Source organism: Tursiops truncatus, chromosome 15 (assembly GCF_011762595.2).
Source record: "Tursiops truncatus isolate mTurTru1 chromosome 15, mTurTru1.mat.Y, whole genome shotgun sequence".
NCBI classification, from domain to species: Eukaryota; Metazoa; Chordata; class Mammalia; order Artiodactyla; family Delphinidae; genus Tursiops; species Tursiops truncatus.
This window is the reverse complement of record NC_047048.1, coordinates 23,520,693-23,540,124: the sequence shown is the minus strand read 5'-3', so window position 1 is coordinate 23,540,124 and position 19,432 is coordinate 23,520,693. Positions and strand designations below refer to the sequence as shown.

The following is a 19,432-nucleotide window of genomic DNA, read 5'->3' as shown; positions in this document are numbered from 1 at the left end:
TAATAGCACATGCGCGTCAGTCTTTACAAAACAAACTTACTTAAACATTTAAACTGTGGCATCTTTGGGAGTAACACGTGAGGTAAATATAAAACAAAAATTAAATAACCATGAATTAAAGAATGCTTAATTTTATGTCTTTGAATATTGCCTACTGACATTACCTTAACTAGTAAACATGTGCAATTTTTGGATTCCACTTATTTAGTGACCCTACTTACTAGCCAGCACATTTCCCTACATTATAACATTATTAGTACTATACTTTTACATCTATAATAAAATTATTACTCTCTTATACTTAATTATATATTATTATAAAAATTCTTTCTTCTATACACAAATTTCTTAGAATTACCTTTAAAGTTCTAACCCTTAAGCATAAGTAATGAATATTTTCATTCTAAGTAAAAAATATGAATAGGTGACCCTGGAAGTTACTGCTTGTATAAAAATACTGGAACAAAAGCTTTAAAAATGAATAGAACCGGGCTTCCCTGGTGGCGCAGTGGTTGGGAATCCGCCTGCCAACGCAGGGTACACGGGTTCAAGCCCTGGTCCGGGAGGATCCTGCATGCTGTGGAGCAGCTAAGCCCATATGCTACAGCTGCTGAGCCTGCACTCTGGAGCCCACGAGCCACAACTACTGAAGCCCACGTGCCTAGAGCCCATGCTCAGCAACAGGAGAGGCCACCACAGCGAAGAGTGGCCCCCGCTCTCAGCAACTACAGAGGACCTGCATACAGCAGAGAGGACCTGCATACAGCAGCGAAGACCCAATGCAGCCAAAAATTAAATAAATGAATAAATATATTTTTTTTAAAGTTCATTAAAAAAAAATGGGGGCTTCCCCGGTGGCACAGTGGTTGAGAATCGGCCTGCCAATGCAAGGGACACGGGTTCGAGCCCTGGTCTGGGAAGATCCCACATGCCACGGAGCAACTGGACCCATGAGCCACAACTACTGAGCCTGTCCATCTGGAGCATGTGCTCCGCAGCAAGAGAGGCCGCAACAGTTAGAGGCCCGCGCACTGCAATGGAGAGTGGCCCCCGCTCGCCGCAACTAGAGAAAGCCCTCGCACAGAAACGAAGATCCAACAGAACCAAAAATAATAAATAACTAAATAAATTTATATTTTAAAAAAATGAATAGAAACTTTAACTTCTTTCATCCATAGATTAGATCATAGCAAAGGAATTAAGCCCCAATTTTTCTAATTAACAGATTTAATTAACTCCACACACACACCACTTTACCTGAGATGAATTTGTCTTCATTTCTGTAAGCAAGTCGAAGCCATGTCTCACTGTCACAGCAGGCTGTCCTGCCAACAATCCAACCCTCATGATGGAGAGTCGGATCCGAGTCAGCCAGTCTTGACAAGTTTGGCGATTAGTATAGAAAAAAGTCCTAATGACCTTTAGACGAGAAAGAAGAGCTCAGGACTGGTTCAAATTACAGGCAGAGATGTCTCAAATACACATAAAGCATATACATAGGTCTACTGCGATTTCAGCTCTGCATGCACACACTGCCAGGTTTGACCACGAAACTGACCAAGCAACATTCAGCCCACTGAAACCAACCTTGGGAGGTGATGTTAATGCATTGGCACATCCCTCATATGCATTATACATTAACTTCTCCAGGTTTTCCAGATACTGCAGAAGAAGCACAAGTCTAAGCTGGTTGCTACTGTGGCCTTCATCATTGTCTGCAGTTGTCCACTGACTAACATCTTGATCGGGGTTTAATGTGTGAGCTGCAAGACTTCTAATGATACCTAAAACCAAAAACAGCATTCCAAATTTAAAAGGAATCTTCAAAGATTCTAGAAGTTCTTAGAGATAATTTCACAAATTCACATTTATCAAGTATCCTCTGTATATTCATCATTTAAAAACAAAAGTCCCAACAAGATCTTTTCATTTTTAGAGGAAAAAAAATCTTCTCCACACAAATCCCCTAAATTTGTGAACAAAAACACATACAACATGATTATTTAATAAAAGTTTATTCTAACAAACATATCTAAAAGATTAACTGATAAAGTACTAAAGAAAAAAATCGTATACTCTCAAATTTTTGCTTTAACAAGATAAGAAATCCATTATTTCTTAATGTAAGCTTGAAAGTATTTACATCACAAAGTTTGAAGCAATGCAGAGTCAATTAATTACCTTCAATTGTCTGGAAGGTATCCTGAGCTCTGCCCAGTGGGGTTCTCAACTTAGAAAGGACAGTGAACTGTGCTGCTTCCCAAACAGCCCACTGCCAAAGGACAGCATCTGTCTTTAGCAGGTTGCGGGGAATTGCTGATTGGTCACGTTTATCCAGTCTCTGGCAGCTATAGAACAATCTTTCTAACCAATTGTCCTTCCTGGGAAAAGCAGTTTCATATTTAACAGACAATGATAACTTCGTTAAAATAAAAAAAAAAAGACAAAAACAAAAAACAAACTGCAAGGGAAATGGGAGTAGGGGACTACAATCTTCCCCACTTGAAAAAGGCAAACATGTAAAATTGGGAAGCATTATGTCCCCACCTCTCATTTTAAAGAGGTCTTTTAGAGCTGAAATAGGATGGGGTATGGTATAGACAGATTATTAGGGTAAAAGGCTCATGACAATTTGGCTATCAGGATAAAACATTCATTGCAACTAAAAATCTCCAGAATGCCTACGCCCCCAGGCCCCTCCGCAAAGCACTGAGGACTAGGTCAGATCAGTTAATTGTCAACTACATTTCACCATCACTGTCAGTTGCAAAGCCCATTTTTATTTCTTCAGATGCCATCTTCAAAGCAATTCCTCCTACTACTGAAAACTTAAAACAACCCATTTGAGAAGAATATTACTTTCTACTCTGCCACCCCTGACATATTTTCTCCTCAAAACTGGGCACAGGGTTAAGACATTCATGTATATTTAAATTACTTTTCCCAGATGAAAGAGTCAAAGAAATAATCTTACCCTGTTCTATGAGAGTTCCCATACAAAATAAAACTAATAACATCAGAGAAATCTTGTGGGTGGAATGTGTTACTTGGCGCTTTACTCATGTGACTTCTTAATGCTAAAGAAATTTCTTGAATTTCTGTGTGGTTGTTATTGCTGTAGACAGAAAATAAAGTCATTGTTATGCAAAATGTTTTCGTTAAAAAGTTAGTTCATACTGGAAATGAATCATTTCCCTGCCAACTAAATTTGAAAGTAAAAACTGATAAAATTAAGACTTAAAAAATACATACAGAAATGTTACAACTTTGAAATTTAAGGTTCTTAAAGCACCAATATTGACCTAATTTAAAACTATAAAAGAATACAATTTACGAATAATAACTACTGAGAAAAATATTTTGACATTATAAGTATTATTCTGTAGCAATTATCCTCTCTTCAGTCACTGAGAAGTGCCATACAAGATGTGATATTAATTCACTAACAGGCAACTTGTCTTTTCCTGAACTAAACATTGTGGGATGTCTTTGCACCAACATACCTCAAGACAACATCTAAAGGAATTGACTTCAATAGCTTTCCAAATGCTTGTCGAATACGAGTTCCACTATGGACTAGTTGAACACGGCAAACATCAACACACCTACAAAAAAATGAAATAGATAATAGAAGTGTGGAATATTTCCAAGGATCAAAAGGGCCAGGGTCAAAATATTGGATCTTTAATCCATACCTCTGTAAAAGATCGTCTGGTAATGAAGAGGACAAAGCATGTAGACTGCTGCATGCTTGTAGACAGATATTCACATCTTCGACAAGAGCTATTAAAAATTTAAAGACACTTTCAGCTTGCCAGAAGAAATTATATGCCACTATGTCATAATTTTCTGAATCCATTCATTTCAATAAACCATGAGTGCCTACTATGGATGAGGGGCTGCTCCTGCCTGGAACCATCACTGGCAGTAACATTTGGGAAAATGATACTCTCAACAAAACCCACTCAGGGTGACTAGTCTTAACCCAAATCTTTCTCTGAAGGAAACTTTAAAAGTACATGGAATGTATAAACAATCACATAAGCTTAAAAATGTGACAATCACTTAAAAACAACTTGTTTTCCACATATTAAGAATGGCAAAAAAATTAAGACAGATTATGCACTTGTCATTAAAATGGGGATGATACATCTCCAGTCATGAAAAGCACTCAAGTGACTATCTTTCTGCCATTAACAAAGATCTCTTTTAAGCACTGATTAACAAAATTAAATAATCTCAGATTCTTACTGTTGGCTAAAAGGCCTTTGCAAAATTTATGGAAAGATGGAAGAGAGAATAAAGGTGCGTATGTTTCAGACTTCCTCATTAAAACAGCCACTTCCAAAGCCCAGGTCATTAATAGTTTCCTGAAACACAAAATATACAGTTGATTTCACATTAAAAAAAAATAGAAAAACACCTTGAAAAACCTATTCTTTTTACATCAGTTTTCTTTTGGTCTTTTAAATACCTCAAGCGATAAGAAACAAATATTAAAACTAGAGAAATTCCTTTGCCAAAACTGTCTTTTAAGAAAATCTCCCCAAACTAGCATAAATTGTAGCAAAAAATATTTTTAAATCTCTATAAATACATTCATCTATAAAATATTGCAGGAGGGCGAGGTTTCATGTAATTCTTTCAGGAAAGAACAAGAAATTCTAGATTAAATAATAAAACAAAAATTTAAAGTGTTTCATAATGAAGAAGTTGCTCTACCCATTCAAATGACAGTCATTTCTTTTTCTCAAATTATGAAGCCAAATTAACAAAAGTTAGAAACAATATTATAAGTATTAGTTACCTTGTGTCCTGGTTAAGATTATCTTTCTTAAGCAATATTCCCAGGAGATTTAATATAATTGAGAAATGTTTTTTTGTAGCTGTAGTTACAGTACTAATCACCGCTCCATCAAACAAGGATGGGGACGAGGAACTAAGACTACTAGATATAAAGTGGTCATGCCTGGAAGACAAAATTTGGATCATCTTTTCATCTCTCATTTTTAAAAAAAAGGCAATTCCAAAGTTAAGTCAATACACATTTTAAAAAATGTACTCTAGGGACTTCCTTGGTGGCGCAGTGGTTAAGAATCCGCCTGCCAATGCAGGGGACATGGTTCAATCCCTGGTCGGGGAAGATCCCACATGCCACAGAGCAACTAAGCCCTTACGCCACAACTACTGAGCCTGCGCTCTAGAGCCTGCGAGCCACAACTACTGAGCCCGAGTGCCACAACTTCTGAAGCCCGTGCTCCACAACAAGAGAAGCCACCGCAATGAGAAGCCCACTCACAACGAAGAATGGCTCCCGCTCGCCACTAGAGAAAGCCCGCACACAGCAATGAAGACCCAACACAGCCGAAAATAAATAAATTTATAAAATAAAATAAATTATAAAATAAATGTATACTCTAAAGGACCCATGTTCCCTTTTAAAAAAAATTTTTTTTTCTTAAGAAGTATATGTAAATACATTACCTGGTACAATGAGAATACAATGTGTAGAGCACTGCGTACTGAATGGCAGGGAAGTGAACAGCCAGGTCGCCATGCACGATCATCAGATTCTTACTAAGGAGTGCAAAGACAGTTGGAGACAGCGCCCACATCTGATGACATACAAAAGAAAGTAAACGTATGGCTCCTCCAAGACATACAAGAGCATACAAAAAGTTTATCCTTCAAAATATGTCTACACATTTTTAAAAATTAAAATTGACAGATTTAAATTTGGAAACAAGCTAGTACACTAAACCTGGGATCAACAAATACTTCTTGTGAAGATGAGAGTAAATAGCTCAGCCTTTGCAGGCCACATGACACTTCTGGTACAATGTCCAACTCCTCAACTCTGCCACTGCAGAGAGAAAAGTTACAGACAAAAAAACAGGAATAAAAGTGGCTATGTTCCAATAAAAATTCTTTACAAAAAGAGGTGATGCTTGGTGATGGTTGCACAATTCTGTGAGTATACTAAAAGTCACTGAATTGCATACTTTAAATGAGTATTATAATGTATGTGAATTATATCTCAATATTTTTTTAAAAAAAGAAAGAAAAAAAAAACACGTAGTGGGCTAGATTTGGTCCATGGACTGTAATTTGCTGATCCTTCGTCTAAACAAAGCCCTTGCACCCTTCAGTGTAGTAGATCGTATTTCCTCAGTTTTCCATGTACTTCAAATGGCAAGTTGCCCTGTCCAGTGAGAAAAAAGGCACACGCTGCCACTCTAAGTCTTTTCCATCCTTCCCTTTCTTTCCATTGCTAAGATACTCCTTTCCATCTGACTGCCCGGTCCCGACTCCCTCTCGTTTCCAGAGTGCAGGATGTAAACCTCAAATCTGAGCACAATGTGAATTTCTCAACAACCAAATTTTAGAATGCAAAGAATGGAAGAGTCTACCGCAGCCTAGCAGTGAGGGAAAGAGCAGCTATGGAGGGACACAGGGCAATCTGATCTAACAATATGGAAAGCATGCAAATATAAACATCAAATCTTGACTCTTCCCTCCCTTCTCTCTTAGACTACATTATCCCCTTAATAATATCCCATTACTTTTCATTATAAATCATGTTTTTCAATCCTGCAAGGTCCACTAGGAGGGAGAAATATACTAACCACAGCAATAATTATAAATGAAAAGCATGGTCACTTCAAATTTCTTACAGGAAATCTTTATTCTTTTTCCAAAAGAATATATGAATGTTCCTAGAGAAAAGTAGTTAGTCAAAAAATAAGGACCATATGGAAGCACTAACTCTAGTGGGAAGAAGGAAAAGAGTACCAGGGGAAGAAGGGGTTGCATATTAAAAGAACTATACAAACTTGCCCTGTGGAAAATGTTGACAATTTTTCTAAAAGCATGCTAGAGTAAATAGGAGAAAGCATTAAAATGCATTTTGTAAAAAATAGAACAAATATAAAAAACTTATCAAGGAAAGCAAGAGCTAAACATAATGGCAAGAAAATATTCCTGTCAATTTTAATTATCCAGGCATGTCCAAAATATGGCCGTTTGATCTATGTGATTCTGTAGACACACTGCCTTGATAGGTAAATGAAATATGTAAACATGCAATAAGAAGAGGCTGAAATGGGATAAAACAAAGACATTACAAGTAAATACTCACCCCAATCAGTGAGTTTTTAGCATTTCCAATTGTAGTCAGAGCACTGAGGTCAAATATAACTACAAATTTTGCATTGTCTACATTGAATACATGATTCTTAAAAGCCTCATGTTTTATTTCGGAACAGGCATCAGGAAGTTGTAGACTATGCAACAGGTTGTTTAGGGCACAAGTCATTTCTCCCAAAATTAATTTATAGGCAGTCTCCAGAACAGGAATATTCTTCAGGCTGAGCACTGCTTGATAAACAGCATGGGCTACAGCAACAACCTTAAAATAAGAATTCAGGAAAGTGATAATTAAATGGAAAGTGTATTACTATCTGCATAATGGTGATGCACATCAGTTTAAGACTGATAAATTTACTGTCCAAAACACCAAAGACCTTAATTTTTAAAAAAGCAATTTAGGAAACCTACATAGTATCAGTAAGCATTTTAAAATCTATAAAGCTTTATTTAAAAAAGGGTCCTCTAAATTAAAAATGACAATGTGAAATTTCTTAAAAGTCCTTTTTTTTTTTCAAGCCAGTATCAAAACACATACAAACACCATTTTATTAAGATAAGTTTTCCTACATCTACTTAGAAAGTCTATAGTGGCTTTGACTGGGAGTCGGTTAAGAAGCTAACAATGAAGTATTATTTACAACATACACATCACATTTTAATAAAACAAATTTAATAAAATCTGAAAAAACTACCTGCATATCACTGATCAAAGTATACAGTATGAAAATCAAATATTAAGTGAATCATTATAATTTCTATATTCTAAATCAAATATTTATCATTTCGATTTCATTTATGTAGCCTACTAAGGAACAGGAGTCAAACCCTTCAATGACCTAAGTTTATCAAGTCTGATCAATGAATCACTTACCTCTTTTTCTTTATGATAACGCAAAAATAGTAGTTTAGATGATGGTATAAATAGTTTTTCTACAAATGATGATGGCAGTTTTGTATTTATCTGTTCAACAATCTAAAAGAATAAAATACGAAATGAGCTATCAATTCACAAAAGAACATGGAGGAATCTTAAATGCATATTTCTAAGGGAAAAAAAAACAATATGAAAAGGCTGCATACTGTATGATTCTAACTATATGACACTCTGGAAAAGGCAAAACTATAGGGGCTTCCCTGGTGGCGCAGTGGTTAAGAATCCACCTGCCAGTGCAGGGGACGTGGGTTCGAGCCCTGGTCCGGGAAGATGCCGCCGAGCAACTAAGCCCGTGCGCCACAACTACTGAGCCTGCACTCTAGAGCCCACGAGTCACAACTATTGAGCCCACGTGCCACAACTACTGAAGCCCGCGTGCCTAGAGTCCATGCTCCACAACAAGACAAGCCACCACAATGAGAAGCCCGCACACAGCAACGAAGACCCAGTGCAGCCAAAAATAAATAAATTAAACCAAACAAACAAACAAACAAAAACTATAGAGACAGTAAAAAGATCAGTGGTTGCCAGCCAGAAGAGGGGAGAGAATAGGTGGAACACAAGGGATTTTTAGGGCACTGAAACCCTTCTGCATGATACTGTAATGGTGAATACATGGCATTATACATTTGTCAAACCCACAGAATGTGCAATACAGAGAGTGAACCCTAAAGTCAACTATGGACTTTAATTAATAATGATGTCTCAATTTGGCTCATCAGTTGTAATAAAAGTACCACACTAAAACTAAAGATATTAGTAACAGAGGAAACTACTGGGGGAACAGGTTATATGGGAACTTTGTACATTCTGCTTAATTTTTCTGTAAACCTAAAAACTGCTCTGAAAATTAATCTATTAAAGAAAAAAGTAATATATCTAAGCTATATGTTTAGGCCTTAACATTGTGACATTAAAACGTTTAGATACCGAAATAGTATACATGTATTTACACTTAAACATGGGTTTTTTTTCACATTGGCAAAGGGAAGTGTAACTATGGCAGAAATGTTTAGCAGAATGTCATCTAGAATTTGCTTTGAAATAATCCAGTTGGGGATGCAGGGATGGCAAGGAGGAGGCAGAGCGTAGGAGGCCTAGATGAAACCAGATGGGCCATGTGCTTCTAATTATAGAAACTGAGTATTAAGTATGCAGAGATTCATTATACTACTCTACTTTTTTTTAATATACTTCAAAAGGTCCATAATAAAAGGCGGAGAGAGGGGGGATATTTATGATTAAGAAAATAATAAAAACTATCAAAGAAGTTTTCATGTTTCAGAAACAAAACAACAGGGTCTTTCAAAATAGCTATCAAGTACCTTCTCTACACAGTATTTATCAGGAGTGCTAGATGGTCTCATGTGAAGGATGATATTTCATCGAAATAAAGGATATTTCATCGAAAAAAAAAGTACAGCTACACTGAGATGAGCTCTCAAATACTAAAAGTACACAGATACTAGAGCAAAAACAAACTAGATTATATAGATAAGACTAATTAATGCAAAAAAACACAAACAAACAAGGGCTTAACTTCTTCCGCATCAATTTAAATTTAAGGGCCTGAATAAACATATTAAACAAAAAAGAATTCACATACCAATGTGAGTAAATTCAAGACTGAGATGATATAATCTGTACCACAAGTCCGGCAATTCTCCAGTTGATCTAATCCATATGTAATAACCATGTCACAATGTATAGTCATGCTAGGATCCAAGCTGCCGAGCAAAACACCAACACACTCATTAGCAGCTGTCAACACAGCCTCAGAAAAAAACACCTGGTTTGCAGCCGTCACACATCTCATTACTCTGTACAGAACCTGCAATGGGGAAAACAAGCAGCTTTAAAAAAAACTCATATTCTTCCACAGAGCAAGAAATATTTTCTATTTAATGCAGTTTCTATTGAAAATTAACTGCCTGCCTTGTCAGTAGTCTCTTAATATTCTAGTTCTCAGTGGCTGAATAATAATAAGGTATCTCTGGTACAATACACAAAAAGGATATTGCCTAAGTATTCTAAAGTACTATTGTGAGAGGAATGGAATTTGCCATACTCTATTTCCCTTATACCCAATTCTTATCCCCCCACCAAAGTCACTAAATGGTTGAAGTTCAGAATCTTCATAATAATCATGAAATACACCAGAACTTAGAACAGTAACAGTATTAACAACATGGGAATAACCTGCCGTGAGAATAACTTTCCGTAATCTAGCACTTGGACTTTTAATCAATCTTTTAAAACTAAATATCCAAGATAGCTTTAGCTTATGAAAGTTCATGTACTGATGGTCTCTATGTAAAGATAAATATAAACATTCTCATTCATAACATATAATACCTATTTGAGGATTATGAAAATCTTATCATTTCCAGCCCCAAAAAACCCCAGTAAACTACAGTAGTCAATGTACTACATTTCTCATAAAAATAACTTAGGAAAAAACAAGTACAGAAAAACAGACACAGAAAAGATTGATACAGAAAAATATTTCTCAAATTTTTCTGTAATATTCAACAACCACTACATATAGGGGTTTTTTGGTAAACCTGCATATAGATTTGAAAGGCCTAAAAGACCATTTTTGGCAAGGACCTAAAAGACCTTCATAAAAGAGTACATTTAATATAGAACTATCCTGGAAAATGATACATTCCTGTCCTTTTGTTTTATAGATATAAATAAATAGATATAATAAACTGCTTTTATTTCAACACTGACAAAGTCATCAACCACCCATCTTTCAGACAGTAAAAATAAAAATATTAAACCACTTGGATCAGTTTCAAAATATTAACATATTAACATGCTGGTTTTAATTATCTTCAGGACATTTCTGCTCAAATACACAATTAACTTACCAAGAATTACATATATATATAATTAATGTCCTATTTTATCTAGCAAAGTGTTCAACGAAAGTAAATGCTCATAAAAGCTAGAATTTTACACTAGCAGTAAAATTTTAATCATTTAGGTTAAATCTTTTATGACTATCACACAGGTTTCTTCTCCCTTCTTATTCAAGCAGAATATAATGATGGGGGTTCATTTCTCACATTCATTACACTGAACCACTCACTGGACTGTAATACAGTGCAGCTGATGTCTGGGGCTGCTGAAATGTGGCAATCTAGCTACCTCTTATGATTGGTCTCAGGCTATTACATAGTTTAAGTTCTTATATCTTTATATCCTTTGATGTTAGGCTATCAAGTTGTTTCATCCTCTCATGCTTAGAGAAAATTACTTTTCGAGGCCTTCCCTGTTAAGAGTTATTCTTAGTATGTTGAAAAACTAAAAGGAGACACAATAATTTTAAAGCAAAACTCAGTATTATTAAAAAACTAAAGAATAAGATTTTAGAATTCATATTAAAAACAAGAATAAATGAACCTACAGAGAATCTCCTAAAAGAAAAGTTCATAGGCATTTAAAAATTCAGAGTGGACTTTTTTTCATCAGGTTGGGGGGGTGAGGGGAGTGAGATATAGAATTCCCTACTTTTCTGGCCATTTAAGAAAGTGGCCAGACACCTACACACATGCTAAACAAATGAGGGATTAATAACATAGCTCACTAGGTAAACAAGCATTTAAAAGAAAAGGCAATTTTTGCTGAATGATACTAAAGACTACTAAAACTTACATCTGTTACGTATGCCTCAGTAATTGGAGGACCCCGAATTGGGCTGAAACGTTCCCCAATGCTCCTCACCACAGTACTGAATACCCGGAGAAGCGCTGCCAACTTTGGTAAGGACACGGATGGAGGTGGAACATCTTCATCCACTGACTCCCCAGAGGCCACATGGCTGAGGTCCTAGATGTGAATTCAATAGCATTCTTATTTAAGTAAGACATTGTTTAAAAAACAAAAAACAACTCCCAATTTTTAAATCAATTAGCTTTATAATACATTTTTACAAATAAGGAGGAATTTCGGCTTATGAGAAAAGGAAACATGAATCTAAGTATAAAAGTAGATTTTGCTTCTCTAATTATTTAAATAAGCAAATATTAACCTCAATAGATTCTTTGAGCCACTCAAGTCAACAGTATACTAAGCCAATATTATTCACATGAAGAGCAAGGGGGTTGGGGGAATTTAGAGGAGGTTGGTTTAAAAAATTATAAGACCTTAGAAGACCTAGCCTACAGATTTATAAGCTAGCTGAGGAAATTAGACATACTCAAAGGAAAAGATTAGCAAAAAACGGGGTACTACAACCAACATATACCTACACATAATTAAGCACCAAAATAATCAAAGAGAATTCAATCTTAGGGATAGCAAAGGGAAGTCTCTACAAACTAGAATGGGTGGCTTATCAGAAGCAGATCAGCTTTAAAGGTGTGCTAGGAACCAAGACATCCTAGGCATAGGGGTAAAGAAACATGTGGAAGCAAAATATTCCCTCACTTTTCTCTGAAAGGGAGCAGATAGATTGGTAGAGTTAAGAGGCAGATAGATTGGTAGAGTTAAAAGTAGTGAAGTAACTGTTTGCTAGAAGTAGCAAAAGTATAAAGAAAAGATGAAGCTAAATCTTTACGGAAGCCTTGACCACCAAACAAGAATCTTGGTAATTACCAACTGAGTAGGGAAGAAACACTAAGATGGCAGGTTTAAGTCAGGACAGTGGCCAGGAAATCCAAGAACCAATAATAGACACTTCAACAGCAGTATTAAAGGTACCATACTCAAAGGTGGCTGAAGCCAAGCCTTGTCCTCCGAAGCATGATCCAAGATTGCCAATAGAAGTAAGAGAAAAAAGCCTTTAGGGGCTTTTATACAATATCAATTCACCTCTTTCATAACAAAAAATAAGAAACAACTGAAGAAAATGTCTTCAGGAAACTACCAGCCACCAAGATTATTTCAAGCTTTGGGAAATTAGGCCTGCAATTTTTCTATCTTTCTGGTAATTCTGCTGGCAACTTAAAAACATCTAAAAATAATTAAAATATTGCAATGGTCTCATAATTTTTGCTTAAATGTCAGGTGATCTGAATTGTTTTAAAATAAATTTAGCACTGCTTTAGATTTTTGTTTTTGCTTTTTTCTTACCTGAAATTTTAGGAAATAACTTCATTTTTTATATACTCACCTCAGCATATGCCTCCATGTCCTCTAGAAACTGACCAAGAAGAGTGGTAGAAAATGCAAGATCAGCTACCCAGAATGGCTCCAAACTCTGCAACCACCCTAGGAATCATACAAGAAATTTTGGAAGAGTAGAAAAAAATTTTAAGTCCAAGTTAAAAAAATATTTAAGAGAATTCTTTTAAAAGGTATCTGGTTTTCAAGTTGCCCACTCTTGAAACATGCCCTATATCATAAAATTAGGACTGTAAACTGTTTTTTGTTTGTTTGGGGCCGTGCTGCGTGCTGCGCGGCTTGCGGGATAATATTTTCCCGACCAGGAACTGAACCCGGGCCCCCGCAATGGAAGCGCAGAGTCCTACGCACTGGACCACCAGGGAATTCCCTGTAAACCGTTTAATATACTAATGATTAACCACTACCTCTTTTAACGCTACAGAAATGAAAATTCTCCAGAAAGTAAAATATAATCTCATGTCCTTTTTTTTTAATAAGTAGATTCAGTAGCCATACTGTCACTACACACAGGACTTAGACTAAAATGTGCCAATCTATGGCCACCTTGGCTTTCTTCTCCAGGGCCACACGTGGTCACCAAAAGCGTACACTCATCCCTCCAGGGGAAATGGGACCACTTGCCAGTGGAATTGAGAGAACTACTCTCACCTGTATATCTTAATTTCAGAAGTTTATTTCACCAAATAAGCTATGAGAAACTACAGCACCTGGAACAAGTTGAAATGTCCAAGTGAGTCATATCAGTCATTCATTTAACACGGAAAAAAAATTTTTTCTTTATCATTTATGACAATCCTCCAAATTAATCCATTTGTTTAATCAATAGAAAAACAATAAATCACGAATATCCAGGATCTTCCTTTCTACCCTTCAGGGTACTGCCACTGTGGTATCTCCTACCAGCACACGCAGCAAATGACTTGAGATAAAGTCCTTACTCACAGGTGCAACACTACAATCTGTATTTACTCTCCCTACCTACTACAAAAGTACACATTTTTCCTTTTAAAAGATAAATTTAGCTAACAAGTAATCTTCACCAAAATATCCTCTGAAGCAATTATTTTTCTTGCATTATCAAAAAAGTAGTGTTAACAGCTGGTCTTTGAGAAACGAACACTCCTTCCCACAATATTTAAATGACTGGTATATGCTGAACGACTCACCAGACACCTGCTGTGTAAGCGAAGGTTTCTGAGTATGATCTATATGCCATCCGACTAATATGTCAACTGTATCCTGGATGGAGACAGAGAAGGGGACTAATCATTTTAAGGTCTTATTGCTATTCCAACCTGTGGAACATTTCAGAGTAAGAGAACCTAGAACATCTTACGTCCCACCTTCTTGACATTATACATTAAAGCGGGGTTGGGAGGGGCAGGGCAGGAGAATAATGGAACTTTCTTTATGACACTGATGAAATATTTCTTTAAGTATTTTAAGGTATTAGTGTTAGCAAGTACAGATGGTATTTTTTATAAAGCTACATTATTGCATCATTCAATCCTGGACCTTAAAACCAATTATACTCAAAGGAGCAGAAACTCTGTTTTCTATCTAATTCCCCAGGTCCTCATACATGCAGCCAATCCCTTACCCCATCATCTGGGAAGAGGGGGCGGGGAACTCACCCTAAAATTAGTGCTGAAAATATGAGGGTAACATCGAGCTACCAAAAGAATGCACTTAACACATTTGCAAAGTAATTCTGGTGTATCCACATTTTCAAGAATGGACTGCAGGCTGGTCATTACAAGCTAAAAAATAAAAGTTACAAACCGTGAACATTTAATAAAACAGGGAGAAAACAAGCAAATTAGGTTCATTATTTAATAGTGACTATAGCCAAAACTGACTATATCAAAGAAAATAAATTCTATAGTTTTAGTTCCCAAAAAAGTTGAAAACATTTCAATCCACTGTTTTCCCCTCATTTAATATCTATTAACATTATTCCTAAGTTACATGTTTACATTGTTCCTAAGTGCTCTCTTCAAAACCATGGGTGTGATTAAAATTTTAAGTAGAAAAACTAAGATGTGCTTGGGAAACTTGTCTTTAAAGTACCAGAATTATTTTCCAATTCAAAACATAGAGCAGATGTTGTACGACTTATACTTTAAGATATTAGTACTTGCTTCAAATTGGAATGATTTAAAGAAGGTTAGCATGGCCCCAACACAAGAATGACACACAGGCTCATGTTACCACTATATATATTTTTAAAATAAATATATGGCATACTACCTATAGAATATTTTGTAGCTAAAATTTTTTGTTAAAATCAATTTTTTCCCCAAAAGGAAAGTTCTTCTCTACAAAAGAATGATGTTATAAATATAGAAGAAATGCTACAATTAGAAAACCACCATTTTGCAACAGCCAATGCTATAATCTATACAATGCACAGAATATGAATGAATGCTAAAATCAAGTGAAATATTATGAAAAAAATCAGGATATTCAGGAGGTCTCACAGTATCATGCCCACATTACTCACTAATTACAAAGGGAGAAAAATAAGCCTTCACAATGGAAAGATCTGGTTGGTCATCACCTTAACCAAGTGATGAAACTCTTTATCTAAGAGTTACGTGAACCTGAAGTTATATGCCTGCTAGTGTGATACAGCACTAAGTATGAACCCATGAAGTATTCGTGACCAAAATATTTGAACTGAATCTAAACAGGAAGGAATAATCAGACAAGCCCAAAACATAGAACATTCTACAAAATAAGGGGGACAAAAAAGGGTGCAGAGAATTGTTCTACTTAAGAGGTTAAAGAGGCACACCACCATCTTCAAGAGATTAAAGATTCATCAATACATGAACCTTGATGGGATCCTGGGTTAAGACAAAAGTTATAGACATCTTAGTGGCAGCTGCAAAATTTGAACATGGATTGTCTTATGTGACAAAATTAATTTTCTTAGGTATGATTATAATGTTAATATGAGATTAGCCTTAACCTTAGCAGAGGCATGCTGAAGTATCACAGCATAAGCCATCATGATGTGTGGAATTTATTTTCAAACAGTTCAACAAAAAATCGTGTCTCTGTGTGTGTCTGTGTCTGTGTGTGTGTAGAAACAAAACAACTGCAGCAAAATGTTAATAAGTGACAGATCTAGGTAAAAGATATATGGATGTTTAATGTGCCAGCCCATCTGTTTTCCTGTGGATTTAAAATTTTTCAAAATAAATACTTGGGGAAATGTTCATATTATGAAAACTGTATGCAGAATAAGCCAAATTTGGTGTTATGCTGGTTAGTTACAAATTATTTTCTGCATCTTTTCCAAAGTTTTGTCACAACCTCTATAATCAAATAAAAATAAAATTTTTAAAGACAGAATAGATTTCTCATGTTTTTTAAAAATAATTAACCAAAATAAAACATACCATGAATTGTTTAATAAAAAAAGCAAATTAAATAAAGATATCAAATATTCTAAAGACACCACATCCTAAATTTTTAAAAACATTAGCTCAACAAAAATTTACTTACTTATAACTTTGCTCAAAATTAAATTGGGAACGATCTTAATAATTCAGATACAGGGACTTCCCTAGTGGTGCAGTGGTTAAGAATCCACCTGCCAATGCAGGGAACACAGGTTTGATCCCTGATCCAGGAAGATCCCACGTGCCGCAGAACAACTAAGCCCATGCGCCACAACTACTGAGCCTGCGCTCTAGAGCCCACGTACCCCTTGCAAACCACAACTACTGAAGCCCGCGCACCTAGAGCCAGTGCTCCTCAACAAGAGAAGCCACTGCAATGAGAAGCCCACGCACCGCAACAAAGAGTAGCCCCCGCTCGCCGCAGCTAGAGAAAGCCCGCGTGCAGCAACGAAGACCCAACACAGCCAAAAAAATAATAATAGTAATTCAGACACACAATTATTTATTTTATATCACTAGGAATAAGAATTTTGACATATTATCAAAACTTTAGGCCCAAAATAAGTTGTGGTGTTTAGTTTTTATCTCCCTCAAAAAATGTGAAGCCCCCTTCTACGTGGTTTTCCTCATGGAGCTTCTATTTTCAAATCTGTAAATGATTCTAGTACTACGCAAATTCAAAAGAAAGCTTCTAAAAAGCAAAAAGACAAAATTTTTAAAATAACTTACTTTAAATCTACCTTCAGTGTGTATCATTTACTCTAATTCAGAAACATGAGTTTTATTTACGTCATATATCAATCAGTATATAACCCCTATTCTAAGTTTCCTTTCTTTAAGCTCCCCTTCAAGGATGTGTGTTAAGGACAACTTTCTTCCCAAGCGCATCATCATTCCCCCCAACCCTCCAGAAATTCTTACCTGCATTACGGATGAAAAGGCTTTCTTTTCTCCTACAGTCTCTAGTGCTTTGTAGGTGGCACATAAGTAGAGGAGTTTAACTTCATCTTTTGCAGATGAGCTAAATTTGCTAAAAATCCATTTGAAGATCTTCTCAGCCTCATAGCTCAGAGAAGCACAAAGAAGGCCAAGACAGCAAGCTCCCTCCTGTCTCAACTCCTGAAGCAATTTGCTACTGTGTTTATTTTAATGCAAATAAAACAAAATACACAAAAAGCTTAAGCTTTCAAAGATGACAAGAATGACACATCTTACAACAGAATGTCTTAAATGATTTTATAATTTTTATTCAAACTACACAAAAGGTTGAAATTTTATCCACTTCAAATATTCTCTAGATTCTGTCTCCTGCAATGCCAAAAGTACCTTTGTTAAGACTTTAGATTTCCTTTTATAGAATCAATTATTTACAAACAGTAAGGAAAGGCTTAGAAATACTAAAATTCAGACTTCAAATTCCATCTCAAACTACATTAACTGATTTGCAGAAAAGGGCAGCAACAAGTGATCAGATAAAACACACTATATAATTATATACTTGGTAATATTCAATATGTAAGGACTATAAAATAGGAAATGGTAATAGTTAAATACAGTAAACTTAAAGGACAACACTGATTTAAGTATTATATTAATGAGAAACTATATAAAATAAAACCATCAAAAAGCAGTAAGGTTCGTGATCTGCTGCGATGAGTTTTGGATGCTTTCCAACACTGCAATTCTTTGGGAATCACCATATGAAGAAATGACTGCACACCTTTGGAGAACCCCAGTAGCCTCAGAGGATAGATGGCCTGAATCCACTGTTGCCCAAAGAAGGAAGCTCCCTTTCACCTCTACTCTCTAAGCAGTTTCCAAATGCTCTAGTTTACAAAAGTTAATTGCATTCATTCACACTTGCATTAAGAGTTTGTCATTCTACAAGTCAATGCTCAATTATTCAGTCATGTTGACAAATTAAAAAGAAGAATGGCTCTCCCTTTCAAGTGGATTCGTTTGTATTCAGTGGTAATTACTGTTTAAATATTTTTACACAAATAAAGATGACAAGAGAACCCAGTTAAACATTAAGTAGATGTTCATAAATGAAGCCAATGGGTTTATCTTCTTGTACACTTTTTAATAGTTTCTAAAAATATGTTTTAGTCTTTTAAATTACTTACCTTTCATTAAGCACATCATGTACAGCAACCAAGATATTATCCAATTGTTTAACTAGTACCTTAAAAAAAAAACACATTAATAAAAGCTTCAGATTCCTATACTTTTAAGAATAACACTGTGTACTTTCTTTTTTTTTTAACTTGTGTTTCCCTCCAAATTATAACTGGACCACACCTTACTTTTCTTATTATTCCCAGGTCCCAATTATATCATAAGTTAAGAGTGTCATAAGTTTCCTTTCAGACTCTGAAAGAAATTTACCCATAGGAAATATACAGCCATGATCATCAATGGGGGGGAAAAAAAACTTAAAAAGCTTGTTTCATTTACTCTGAAATGCATTTTTAAAACAAAAGATGGATTGATGGATAGAGGAAGAGGTAGAGAGATATATGATACAGTCATACGATAAAAGTGTTAATGACAGAGCTTAGACACTATGATATTCACTGTAAAATTCTCTCAATTTGCTGTGTATTTGAAATTTTTCATAATAAAATGGGGAGGAGGGTTGGAGGAAGCTTGCTTTGAACCAAATGTTATTTGACTCACTATACCATTTCATTAATTTTCTCCTGTTCTATATCAAGTTCTTTTTAAAATTATTTATTTATTTATGGCTGTGTTGGGACTTTGTTGCTGCGTGCGGGCTTTCTCTAGTTGCGGCAAGCGGGGG

The 19,432-nt window shown here is 35.6% G+C and overlaps 1 protein-coding gene and 1 non-coding gene across 5 annotated transcripts in view; one reads left to right on the top strand and one right to left on the bottom strand.

Moving 5' to 3' along the window:
* The window catches only part of SMG1 (SMG1 nonsense mediated mRNA decay associated PI3K related kinase), a 97,666-nt gene that overhangs the window by 49,324 nt on the left and 28,910 nt on the right, over window positions 1-19,432 (bottom strand). For 3 of the 4 annotated variants that reach the window (XM_033839563.2, XM_033839564.2, XM_033839561.2), the window contains 18 exons: window positions 18,756-18,814; window positions 17,551-17,764; window positions 14,854-14,979; window positions 14,386-14,458; window positions 13,206-13,303; window positions 11,747-11,920; window positions 9,690-9,914; window positions 8,021-8,122; window positions 7,139-7,408; window positions 5,485-5,615; window positions 4,808-4,969; window positions 4,252-4,370; window positions 3,696-3,783; window positions 3,504-3,605; window positions 2,975-3,115; window positions 2,182-2,381; window positions 1,588-1,784; window positions 1,258-1,419 (listed from right to left, as the gene is read on the bottom strand). In XM_033839563.2, coding sequence (XP_033695454.1) covers window positions 1,258-1,419; window positions 1,588-1,784; window positions 2,182-2,381; window positions 2,975-3,115; window positions 3,504-3,605; window positions 3,696-3,783; window positions 4,252-4,370; window positions 4,808-4,969; window positions 5,485-5,615; window positions 7,139-7,408; window positions 8,021-8,122; window positions 9,690-9,914; window positions 11,747-11,920; window positions 13,206-13,303; window positions 14,386-14,458; window positions 14,854-14,979; window positions 17,551-17,764; window positions 18,756-18,814 — 2,643 coding nt within the window. The remainder of the gene's footprint in view (window positions 1-1,257; window positions 1,420-1,587; window positions 1,785-2,181; window positions 2,382-2,974; window positions 3,116-3,503; window positions 3,606-3,695; window positions 3,784-4,251; window positions 4,371-4,807; window positions 4,970-5,484; window positions 5,616-7,138; window positions 7,409-8,020; window positions 8,123-9,689; window positions 9,915-11,746; window positions 11,921-13,205; window positions 13,304-14,385; window positions 14,459-14,853; window positions 14,980-17,550; window positions 17,765-18,755; window positions 18,815-19,432) is intronic. The other variant, XM_033839562.2, reaches the window with a different exon arrangement.
* On the top strand, window positions 15,338-15,446 carry LOC117308410 (U6 spliceosomal RNA). The gene has a single exon (XR_004522389.1). It is a non-coding gene; the product is annotated as a U6 spliceosomal RNA (small nuclear RNA).